Here is a 12,042-nt window from a genome sequence, read left to right as displayed (position 1 = left end):
TGACTGGTCTATGTAGACAATACCAAAGAATTGACCAAAAACTCCTGGAACTAACAAGCTGTTATAGCAAGGTTGCAGGATACAGGGTTAATATACGAAAGTCAATTGCTTTCCTATATACCAGCAATAAGTGAGTAGAATTTGAAATAGAAAATATAACACCATTTATATTAGCACAAAAAATGAAATACTCAGGTATAATTCTAACAAACTATGTACAAGAGCTAAATAAGGAAAACTACAAGGCTCTGATGAAAGAAACCAGAGATGATCTAAGTAAATGGAAAGATATTCAATGTGTATGGATAGGAAGATCCAGTATTATTTAGATGTCAGCACTCCCTAACTTGATCTATAGGTTCAATGTAGTTTGAATCAAAATACCAGCAAGTTAATTTGTGTATATGCACAAATTGATTATAAAGTTTATATGGAGAGGCAAAATACCCAAAATAGCAAAATGTTAAAGAATAAAGTTGGAAGAATGACACTATCTAACTTCAAGACTTACTATAAAGCTACAGTAATTAAGACAGCATGGTATTGGCAAAAGCATAGACACATAGATCAATGAAACAGAACAGAGAATCCAGAGATAGACCCATACAAATACAGTCAGCTGATCTATGACAAAGAAACAAAGGCAATCCATTGGAGAAGGTGCATCTCTGTTTCATTTTCATTCATTTTCAACAAATGGTACTGGAAAAACTGGACATCCATATGCAAAAAAAAAATATGAACGTAGACACTGATATTACACCTTTCACAAAAATTAACTCAGAATGGATCACAGACCTAAATGTAAAAAGCAAAACTAAAAAAAGTTCTGGAAGATAACAGATGAGAAAATCTAGGTGACCTTAGGTTTGGAAATGGTTTTCAGATTCAATGCCAAAAGCACAATCAATGAAAGAAAATTTGCTAAGTTAATTTTAAAATTAAAAACTTGTGTTCTGTGAAAGGTTATTAAGAGAATGAAAAGACAAGCCAAGGGGCGCCTGGGTGGCGCAGTCGGTTAAGCGTCCGACTTCAGCCAGGTCACGATCTCACGGTCTGTGAGTTTGAGCCCTGCGTCGGGCTCTGGGCTGATGGCTCAGAGCCTGGAACCTGCTTCCGATTCTGTGTCTCCCTCTCTCTCTGCCCCTCCCCCGTTCATGCTCTGTCTCTCTCTGTCCCAAAAAATAAATAAATGTTGAAAAAATTTTTTTTTTAAAAAGAAAAGACAAGCCAAGCTGGGAGACAATTTTTACAAAACACATAACTGACAAAGAACTTGTATCCAAAAAATTACAAAGAACTCGTGACACTCAAAAATAGGAAACAACCCAATAAAAAATGAGCAGGATTTGAACAGGCACCTTACCAAAGCAGATATACAGATGGCAAATAAGCATATGAAAAGGCATTCATGATCACATGAAATGCACATTAATGCATGTTAAAACAAGGAGACATACTTATTAGAATAGCAAAAATCAAAAACATCAACAACACTAACTGCTGGTGAGGATGTGCAGCAAGAATTCTCATTCATTGCTGGTGGGAATGCAAAATGGTACAGCAATTTGGAAGACAAACTGGCAGTTTCTTACAAAGCTAAATAAAATTTTACCATATGATCCAGCAATCACACTCCTAGGTATTTTACCCAAATGAGTTGAAAACTTAAGTCTATATAAAAACTTGCACATGGGTGTGTCCAGGAGCTTTCTTCATAATTGCCAAAACCTGGAAGCAATCAAAATGTCTTCAGTAGTTGAATGGATAAACTTGGTAAATCCACATAATGGAAAATATTCCATTCAGAACCATTCCATTCAGACCCAAAAAGAAATGAGCTATCAAGTCACAGAAAGACATGGAAAAAACTTAAATGCAAATTATTAAGTGAAAGAAGCCAATTTGAAAAAACCACATACTATATGATCCCAATGACATCACATTGGAAAAGGCAAAATATGGAGCAGTAGGGAGGGGGTATGGATGGATAAATATGTGGAGCACAGGTTTCAAGTCAGTGGAACTATTATGTATAATACTATAAGGGTGGATACATGACATTACGCATTCATCAAAACCCACACAATTGTACAACACATTTGTAGAACACATTCATACATGAATCCTAATGTGAACTATGCACTTTAGTTAATAATAATGTATCAATATTGTTTCATCAGTTTTGACAAATCACTTTCAACAAACGTACCACACAAATGCAAGATGTTAACAGGAAAAACTGTGTTTGGAGGAGAGGGAATATATCAGGACTCTCTGTACTTTCTGTTAAACTTTTGTATAAACCTAAAAGTACCCTAAATAATACATTCTATTAATTTAAATTTTTTTTTTAACGTTTTATTTATTTTTGAGACAGAGAGAGACAAAGCATGAACAGGGGAGGGGCAGAGAGAGAGGGAGACACAGAATTGGAAGCAGGCTCCAGGCTCTGAGCCATCAGCCCAGAGCCCGACGCGGGGCTCGAACTCACGGACCGTGAGATCGTGACCTGAGCCGAAGTCGGCCGCCCAACCGACTGAGCCACCCAGGCGCCCCTACATTCTATTAATTTAAAAAGAAAAGTAAATTTGGGAAGTTTTAAAATCTTACAGTAGTACGTGATATATGCTCAATTCTTTTTTTTTTCAATATATGAAGTTTATTGTCAAATTGGTTTCCATACAACACCAAGTGCTCATCCCAAAAGGTGGCTTCCTCAATACCCATCACCCACCCACCTCTCCCTCCCACCCCCATCAACCCTTAGTTTGTTCTCAGTTTTTAAGAGTCTCTTATGCTTTGGCTCTCTTCCACTCTAACCTCTTTTTTTTTTTTTCCTTCCCCTCCCCCATGGGTTTCTGTTACATTTCTCAGGATCCACATAAGAGTGAAACCATAAGATACCATATGGTTTCACTCTTATGTGGATCCTGAGAAACTTAACATTCTCAATTCTGAAAATTATTTTCTTTAATAATGTACTCTGAAACTAGAACACATCATTGTTAAAATGTTGATGCCTAAGAATGAAAAAACCAATATTTTTCTAATTCATTTTTGGAGGGGAGAAGCAGAAAGAAGATGGCTTTCTTGGAGGGGGGGGTGTGGGATGGGGCACAACACTGCAAAAGACCCCTTGTTAAGCTAAGGCAAAGAAAACTCCTATTTTAGAAGGGCGAAGGTGCAGAAGATGATATAGAATTGAATTCTTCCATATAATAACGTAAAAGCTTTCCCTCACTTTGGGTGGAATGTTTCCTCTGAGGTTAAAACACATCTTGGGTCACAGACCTAAGACTGGGTGGGAGGTAAACTGGTTTTCTTTTCTCTCAGCGGTGTTAGGGTCTTCTACAATCTAAATACAATGACAGAGCCTGGACCGAAATGTTCTTTTTCTTCATTGTGATTCCCTCTCACTATCCCCAGCCTTCTGCAAAATCTTTTTTAATGCGGCAGCCTGTTCTGTGTTTGGGGGACTCAAGGAAGCAGTTTGTGCTTGTACTGGAGAGGAACCAACCTGGGGAGGATCCAGGCAGAGTGGGCAGGAATCGGAGCGGCTAGGTAGCCTGGTGGGCTGAGCTTATAATTACAAATAATGGGGACAGATTTGGGGAGGATATAAACATTTCTGGAAGATCCCAAGAATTCTTAGGGAGAGGCACTAGGTACAATGCTGGAATTCTCTCCACAAAGTACATGAGGTCTTTCTTAACTTACTGAAATTTGGGCAAGCAAGAGCCTCCATCCTGACAGATGGATGTGTTGTGGAGTATCTGGTTGCACTTACTTTTTTAGAAATATTCTTCATCCATGTTTTAACATAAGGCATCCATTTCAGTTCTTCAGGATCCACAAACACCATTCCACATCGACTGACTGTTGCAGGAGAGGCAACTCTTAGGTCTTGCACCTAAAATTGAAGGGAATTGAATAAAAAAATAGCTAATATAATACTTCCTTATTTTTCCATTTTCAATGTTAATGAGTCATATGTTTAAAGTTAACACTGAAAGGCTTTATATAGAAGAGAGTGTAATCAGGGGCGCCTCGGTGGCGCAGTCGGTTGGGCGTCCGACTTCAGCCAGGTCACGATCTCGCGGTCCGGGAGTTCGAGCCCCGCGTCAGGCTCTGGGCTGATGGCTCGGAGCCTGGAGCCTGTTTCCGATTCTGTGTCTCCCTCTCTCTCTGCCCCTCCCCCGTTCATGCTGTCTCTCTCTGTCCCAAAAAATAAATAAACATTGAAAAAAAAAATTAAAAAAAAAAAAAAAAGAGAGTGTAATCAGAAACGGAGAAGGAAAGTTAAGTGAAGCATTAGGTGAAAAAAAAACCCACACAAATATAAGAGGATAATGTCAAATCCTTATGGGAATGTATAGGTATTTCTTTTTCCTCCTTTGCTTTCCTCTTTTCTCCATTTTCATTCTTGTATCTCATACCTAGCTGAACATAGGACATAGTAGGCATTCAACCCATGTTTGATGAATGAATACAGCAGGAGTGGTATCTTCAGAATATTTTATAGCCGTACTTGGTCCATACCAATGGGATGGGATTCCTTTTCCAATCCCTTCACTAAACATTCACACGGCAGAGGGGTGATTTTTCATAGTAAATGTAACTATTTTTTTTTGCTTAACTTAGAAAGCATTTCAAATCATGTAATGTCATCAATATATATGTTAACTACCACCAAAGGAAAGGAAACAAGTGCTGAGGAAGATAGAATTTATTGCATTTCCATTTATAGACAAACAGGTATATTTGAGAGACTTTGGTTCTCGGGATGCACACTCTACTATAAAGGGACAATTTGATAAGTATGTAAACAATTTAGTACGTGAACAAAACACCATGGGACGCCTTATAGATAGTAAATGAGATATGGGCAAGAAAAAAATTGATGATGGCATACCAGTCTAATGAATGCTTTTGCACCACACTAAGGCATATATATTTACCTCAAAAAGCATGTGGATTTGAGGTGTGAGTTTGATCCTCTCACTGTTAGCCAGGCAAAGCATCTTGTTATCATCCAGCACTGTATTCATATTTTCAATCCAAAGAGCATCCACGGGCCCATCACTGATGATCCATTTATGGTCTTCTGAAGTGTCATTCACAGCTGCTCGGACACTTAGTGCCATCAAACCATCTTTCCACTCCAAGGTTATGTTATTAACTTCACCATATAATTCACCCATTGTAATTGATTTAGGATTAAGAACGTATGTTTTAACCGGTTGGTAAAAGGGATTGTCTAAACCAAGTTTTTGCAAATTCCCTAAAGTTTCTGCTAGTATTTGGTAAACTGTGGTCTTGCCACCTCCTGTCGGCCCGACTAACATAACACCGTGTCTTACCAGCATAGTTTCATAGAACTGTATCACTTTTTTAACCATACATGTCTCAGGCTGAAGATTTTTTCTATTCATGACATCTATAATTGTTGACTGCAATATACCATAATCATGTTCTGGAATTTGGACTCCAGGAAAAAGGTCAGATATAATTCCACTGAAAAAACACAAATAAAATCATTGGTAATTGATATTTCCCAATATTTATTACAATTAATTTATTACAATCATTGATTACAATGAGTCTTATTTTTCTCCTTGATCTTTTCTTCTGAACATGCATAGTAGTAGTCTGTCCTATATGTTATAACAGAATCTAACATTTCTCTGATACTGTGTATGCTTTTTTTTCTTGTACCATAGATCAATGTTCTTAAGTATATTGGGAGCCTTTTGAGGTAAGGAATATCTCTTATGTGTTTGTATTGTTCGTAGTACATTGCATAATACCAAACATATACAAAGTGATTAATTTTTCAGTTTATTAAAAAAATTATATTTAGGGGTGCCTGGGCGGCTTAGTCGGTTAAGCGTCTTACTTCAGTTCAGGTCATGATCTCACGGTTCATAGGTTCAAGCCCTGTGTCTGGCTCTGTGCTGACAGCTGGGAGCCTGGAGTCTGCTTCGGATTCTGTGTCTCCCTCTCTCTCTGCCCCTCCCCCCACTCGTGCTCTGTCTCTTTCTCAAGAATAAACATTTAAAAAATTAAAAATTATATTAATATCTCAACTTTTTCCAAAAGCATTTATGCATGCTTATAACTATATGGATATTCAGAAAAATAAGATAGAAATAAAAACTAATAGTAGGTAAAAAAAAAAGGGGGGGTGGGGAGTAAAAGAAAAATTAACTGTTTCTGTGGGAAGTACTTAATATGGGATATTTCTATGGGTAAAAAAGAAGCTAAATCCCTACCTCATACTATATACACAAATACATTTGTGACACAGTAAAAACTTTAATATAAAATGACAACAAAAATACTAGATGAAAATACAACAGATATGTTTTGTAATACTGTGGTTAAGAAGGTCTTTCTAAGGAAGACAAGAAATCTACAACTATTATTTTAAAAGTAAGGTGAAAAAATAAAAATAAACAAGCAAAAACCTACAAACTTGTGTGAGATAAAAGGCTTTATATATATAAACTTAAAGAATGATAGACTTAGCGCTGCCTGGGTGGCTCAGTCAGTTAAGTGTCCAACTCTTGATTTTGGCTCAGGCCATGATCTCATGGTTGTGGGATGGAGCCCCAAGTTGGGCTCTGCGCTGGGCATGAAGCCTGCTTAGGATTGTCTTGCTCTTTCCCTCTCTCTCTGCCTTTCTCTCTCTCTCTCTCTCTCAAAAAAATGAATAATAGACAAGTATTTCCAATTTTTATACCAGATAAAGTTTGTGATTTCCTACAAATCAATAAGAAAAAGGACACAACAGAAATATGCTCTAAAAATAATAAATATAAGTGATTAATGAACACAAGAAATAATGCTCAATGGCACTCATAATTAAAGAAATGCATATTAAAGAGGATATAACTTTTGGTCTCTCTCTAGAACATTTAAGAGGCAAAAGGTATAGTCATAAAATCATTTATATAAAGGGGCATCTGGGTGACTCGGTCAGTTAAGTGTCCAACTATTATTTATTTCAGCTCAGGTCATGATCTCATGGTTTGTGAGTTCAAGCCCCGCATCAGGCTTGGTGCTGACAGCGTGAAGACTGCTTGGGATTCTCTCTCTTTCTCTCTCTGACGCTCTCTCGCTTGTGCTCGCCCTCAAAACAAATAAATAAAACTTAAAAAAATAAATAAGCAAGAGAGAAATCTTTAAAAAATAAAATCATTTATATAAATATAAATGTCTTTGGACATCATAATAGAATCTATCTAAATTAAAAATGCCCATGCTCTATAAAACCTAGGAAACTTACTAAAACTCATTTATAGAAGTATCACACATGTGCAAAGATAAATGCATAGGAATTTTCATCACTGTGTTCTGTCAAAAGGGAGTAGACATGTGTTCCGGAAATCAGAAGATCTGACAGAGGACAAAAGCCAAGAGAACTCCAGCATAGTCATAAACAGACATCCCAGGATGACCAGTGCTCACCAGGGCAATGGGCAGGTAGTCCAGATTAGAGCAGGAGGACAGGGGCTCCAAAGAGACACATTTGATAGAATGTTTTATATAATTGAAGAGGTTTTTTTTTTAATTTTTTTGTTAAAATTTTTTTTAATGTTTATTTTTGAGAGGGGGGGCACAAGGGGGAAGGGGCAGAGAGAGAGGAAGACACAGAATCTGTAGCAGGATCCAGGCTCTGAGCTGTCAGCACAGAGCCCGATGCAGGGTTCAAACCCATGAACCGTGAGCTCATGACCTGAGCTGATGTCGGATGCTTAACTGACTGAGCCATCCAGGAGCCCCAGAAGGGGCTCCTTGTTTTGTTTTTAAGGAGATTTACACATACCCTGGGAGAATTTGAAAATAAATTATTGATAGATTTATACAAAAGTAGGTAAAAGATTAAAAAAATAAAAACTAAGGCAATTATTAACAAATGCAGGGATAAGAAAAAAAAACAAGAGAAACATAGCTCAGCTGTGGATACTATTTATATAGCTATAATTAATTTTCGAAACCCTGAGGGCGCCTGGGTGGCTCAGTCGGCTGAGTGTCTGATTCCTGTTTTTGGCTCAGGTCATGATCCCAGGGTCATGGATCAAGCCCTGTGTTGGGCTCCACGCTGAGCAGGGAGCCTGCGTAAGATTCTCTCTCTCTCCCTCTGCCCCTCTCCCACTTCTATTTTCTGTCTAAAAAATTTTTTTTTAATTATGGAAACCCTGGACATTTAGCTCAAGTTAGACTGCAATATAACTATGGATAGGATGGGTAGAGGGAAAGAGGTACATGCGCATATCCTCATCTCCCATTTACCAACTTTATAGATCATACCTAAAACTGAAAAACCAAGAAATAGCATAAACACGGTACTAAAAAATATGGGGAAATAACGTAACAAGCAAACAAACAAAACAATTGAAAAATGATTGCCTTTGGGAAGTGGGAGTTGGTGAAGGGCACAGAACTATTGTTTCTCATGAGACTAATTTATGACGCTTAAAAATCTTTTTATGTTTATTTTTTTGAGAGAGAACAGAGGAGAGAGAGAGAGAGAGAGAGAGAGAGAGAGCGAGCACAAGCAGGGGAGGGGCAGAGAGGAGAGACAGAATCCCAAGCAGGGTTCGCACCATCAGAGCAGAGCCCAATGTGGGGCTCAAACACACAAACCATGGGATCATGACCTGAGCTGAGATCAAGAATCAGGTGCTCAACTGACTGCACCCCCCAGGCACCGCTGTGATGCTTTTTAAAACTACATACACATATGGCTTGGATAAACATAAAATTTAATAGTAAAAGTAGAAATAGATAAAAGTTCAATCACATTTTATATTAAGCCCCGAGTCTTATGTTTTGGGGTCAAGAGTTTTTCTTAGGTCAGGAATTTGTAACCGAATGCTAATTTGTATAACATATAGCCCAGTGACCAGTATTTTGAAAAAATAAAAATAAAAAAGATTGGGTTGATGCTTAAACTTTACTATCTTTATTTTAAATTAGTATTTTTTAAACTGCAATAAGTATCTCTAGAAAAGATGAGAAAGTTATTACCTTGTTAGAGACAGACATAACTGAAGAGAAGACTATCCTTTACCTCTACACAGCAGCTATGTTTTATCCTGTAACATCTAGAAACTTACCTGAACAGAATAGCATCATCTGTTAGGAATTTTGGCAAGTTGGAGTCTCGTAAAGCTCTTATCAATACCACATCTTCACTTAAGTGTGGATTCTCCCTTTTTAAGGACCTAAATTAAAGGAATAATTCAGATGATGTTTGTGGGAACCTAATACTGAGCATGATTTTCCAAACCTGTGGGTCAGGGATTCCCCTTGCAAAAAGCTGTGGAGGGCACCCCCCTGTGGATTCCTGCTGGAAAGAGAGGATCATTTTTCCTTGCATGGCCAGCATCCACATCCATCAGAGAGCAAGGACAGGTCAGGAACTGGCTACACAGCCTGGAGAATGAGAAGGTATTTTTTCAACTTCCCCCCATCAATCCAGACTTTATCCAACCTGAATTTATAGTTCCCTGAATGCATCATAATGATTCACAGCCCTATGACTTTCTTTTCTCTCAGCCCAGAAGGTCCTGCTTTGCTCTTTTGACACCCCTTATTTCTCCTTCAAACCCCAGCCCAGTTACTCTCATCCTCCAGATAGTTCCTCCATCACCCTCCACAGTGAACCTCGGGCATGGCCCTATGGTTGCCCCATTCATGTATCCTAGATGACTGCTCCTGTGTCTGTCTCACCCACTGGTCTGTAGTTGTATTCTTGGGAGTGCACAAGTATCTGAACTCCTTAGTGTCCTTGGTCTTTACATGGCACTCCTGTAAAGGGGAGAAATACTGTATCTGGGAGGTTGAAAGAAAGAACAGAGAAGGGCAAGGAGACGTGCGTAGAGCCCAGGGATACAGGGGCCAGGCAGAAAAGGCCCTGGATGTGTGGAGCCTGAGCCAGTGAGTCTAAAAAGAAGAGACAGATTCCCTCAGAGACTCTGGATAAAGTAGGAGTTTCAGAGGTAGGAGCCTCAAGAGGTTATAAAGGGAGAAGCTGGGGCCTGAAAAGAAGAAACCAGAAAGTTGCTTTACTAGAAACTACAACGAAGTTCAGTCATGGATCATACTGTAAAGGCAGAGGCAGAGGCTAGGTAGGATATAAGCCTGGAAGAAGGGCAGAAAAATGAAACCAAACTTCCTCTCAGAGCTTTAGGCTTTGTCAGGTGACACATATAACTTAAATTACTGTATATGCATAACAAATGGTACCTTTTAAGTCTAGTCATCCTACCTCATAGTGGTAAAGGCTTCTGTACTCTAAAAACAAATGTATGTGATGAGTTCAGGGGAAATGAAAGATAGCGGAAGCCTCATCGAGACTCAGGTTCAGTGTGGGGCCAACCAGAACTGTCAGGAGATGAGGAGATGCCTCCTTTGACTGTGGCATGGGAGTCAAGGTAAAATGATGACAGCGGCTGCTAACATTTACCAATCACTCTCTACGTTGCTTTAAGAGCCGTCTGTGAATTAGTCATTTAATGCTTTGATTACATGGTTTGGAATTTCACTCTTGACCACTTTGGTTTCTTACCCAGCCATGACCAGTACAGACTTCACAGCTCTCATGCCAAAGTCGTAGTGATCCTGCTGAGAGAGCTGTTCACTGCAAAGCTTATACATCTGAGTCATTTTTCTGGCTAATATTTTACTGGATTCAAATCCTTCAGAATATAGAATTACCTAGAATAGAAAAGAACAATGCAATACTTCTTATATTGTGTGGAGAGCAGTAGATTAGCATAATACCAATGTGTTCAAAATCTACTTTAGGCATTATACCTCTCCAAGTTGTTATATCGTTTAACAAAGAAATGTGATGATTGAAGGGAAATGGGTTTTCTGTGTTACAGGAAGGCAGAAGGTGGGAAATCCTACAGGGATGCCGGGGCACTGATTTTGCTTTCCTTCTATGGATGAAGATGTGGTTGGTGACATTTGGTTCAAGAGGCAGCAGAACCCACTGCTTGAAAATGCTCACATCATGGAGGTTGGATGGTGTTGTAAGGCCTGAATACAAAGGCAAGACTTGAGTTTCTCTGGTCTGACAGGAACTCTACCCTGTAGACAGAATCAGTGATAGCTGTGTTCTCCCTTTAGGCTCCCTGAATATCAAGGGAAGCTATGCAGATTTGCAGCCTCTCCTCTGTGATAGGAGGCTACCTTGCTTCTGACAAGTTTCTGCATTCTTGGTTAAAGAAACTGGATGACGACAGTCTAGGGGAGTGTGGACCCTTTCTCCAATCCATAACCTACTCAAATCACTGTGGTTGGCTTCAGAATCGGGATTTGAAAAGATGTAGACATTTGTTTCTTTATTTTTAATTTTTATAACATTTATTTATTTTTGAGAGAAAGATAGAGACAGCATATGAGCAGGGGAGGGGCAGAGAGACAGGAAGACACAGAATCCAAAACAGGTTCCAGGCTCTGAGCTGTCAGCAGAGCCCGACTCGAGGCTGGGACTCATGAACCATGAGATCATGACCTGAGCTGAAGTCGGACGCTTAACCGACTGAGCCACCCAGTCGCCCCATGAAATGATGTAGACATTTCTTACTGGTGTCGGTTTTGCTTATTGCTCTATCACTGTAAATTAGCATAGTACTCTGCACATTGCAGGTAATTAAAAATATTAAAAATATTTATTGTGGACATACCCTGATTCATTAAAATCTGTAGCAACAGTAGTAATAGCACTCAGAAGACTGGATTTTTAAATTTCTCCAGTTGATTATTGAGTAATAGAACAACAGGACAAAGAATGAGATGTGAACAAAATTTTGGACTGAGTTCTAAACCTGGTTTTCTTCCTGCCAGCTCTGGACAACGAGCAAGTCATTTATTGTCCCTGTCTATACATGGTCTAAAGGGAAGATAGCACCTGCATTAACTACCCACCATCCCACCATACCCACAGGGGGTGCTGGAAAACCCATGAGATTCTGTAAGCATTATACTGGGAAAAGTTATAGGGTCTGGTATGCTCTATTCTAT

The 12,042-nt window shown here is 39.0% G+C and overlaps 1 protein-coding gene across 1 annotated transcript in view; it reads right to left on the bottom strand.

The window, feature by feature from the left end:
• Positions 1–12,042, bottom strand: part of DNAH6 (dynein axonemal heavy chain 6) — a 231,828-nt gene that overhangs the window by 124,996 nt on the left and 94,790 nt on the right. The window contains exons 32-35 of the mRNA XM_047854641.1: positions 10,580–10,728; positions 9,126–9,233; positions 4,962–5,517; positions 3,791–3,913 (exon numbers count right to left, since the gene is read on the bottom strand). Coding sequence (XP_047710597.1) covers positions 3,791–3,913; positions 4,962–5,517; positions 9,126–9,233; positions 10,580–10,728 — 936 coding nt within the window. The remainder of the gene's footprint in view (positions 1–3,790; positions 3,914–4,961; positions 5,518–9,125; positions 9,234–10,579; positions 10,729–12,042) is intronic.

Source organism: Prionailurus viverrinus, chromosome A3 (genome assembly GCF_022837055.1).
Source record: "Prionailurus viverrinus isolate Anna chromosome A3, UM_Priviv_1.0, whole genome shotgun sequence".
In the NCBI taxonomy this organism is placed as follows: Eukaryota; Metazoa; Chordata; class Mammalia; order Carnivora; family Felidae; genus Prionailurus; species Prionailurus viverrinus.
The sequence above is the reverse complement of the archived record's forward strand: the minus strand, read 5'-3'. Positions and strand labels throughout refer to the sequence as shown.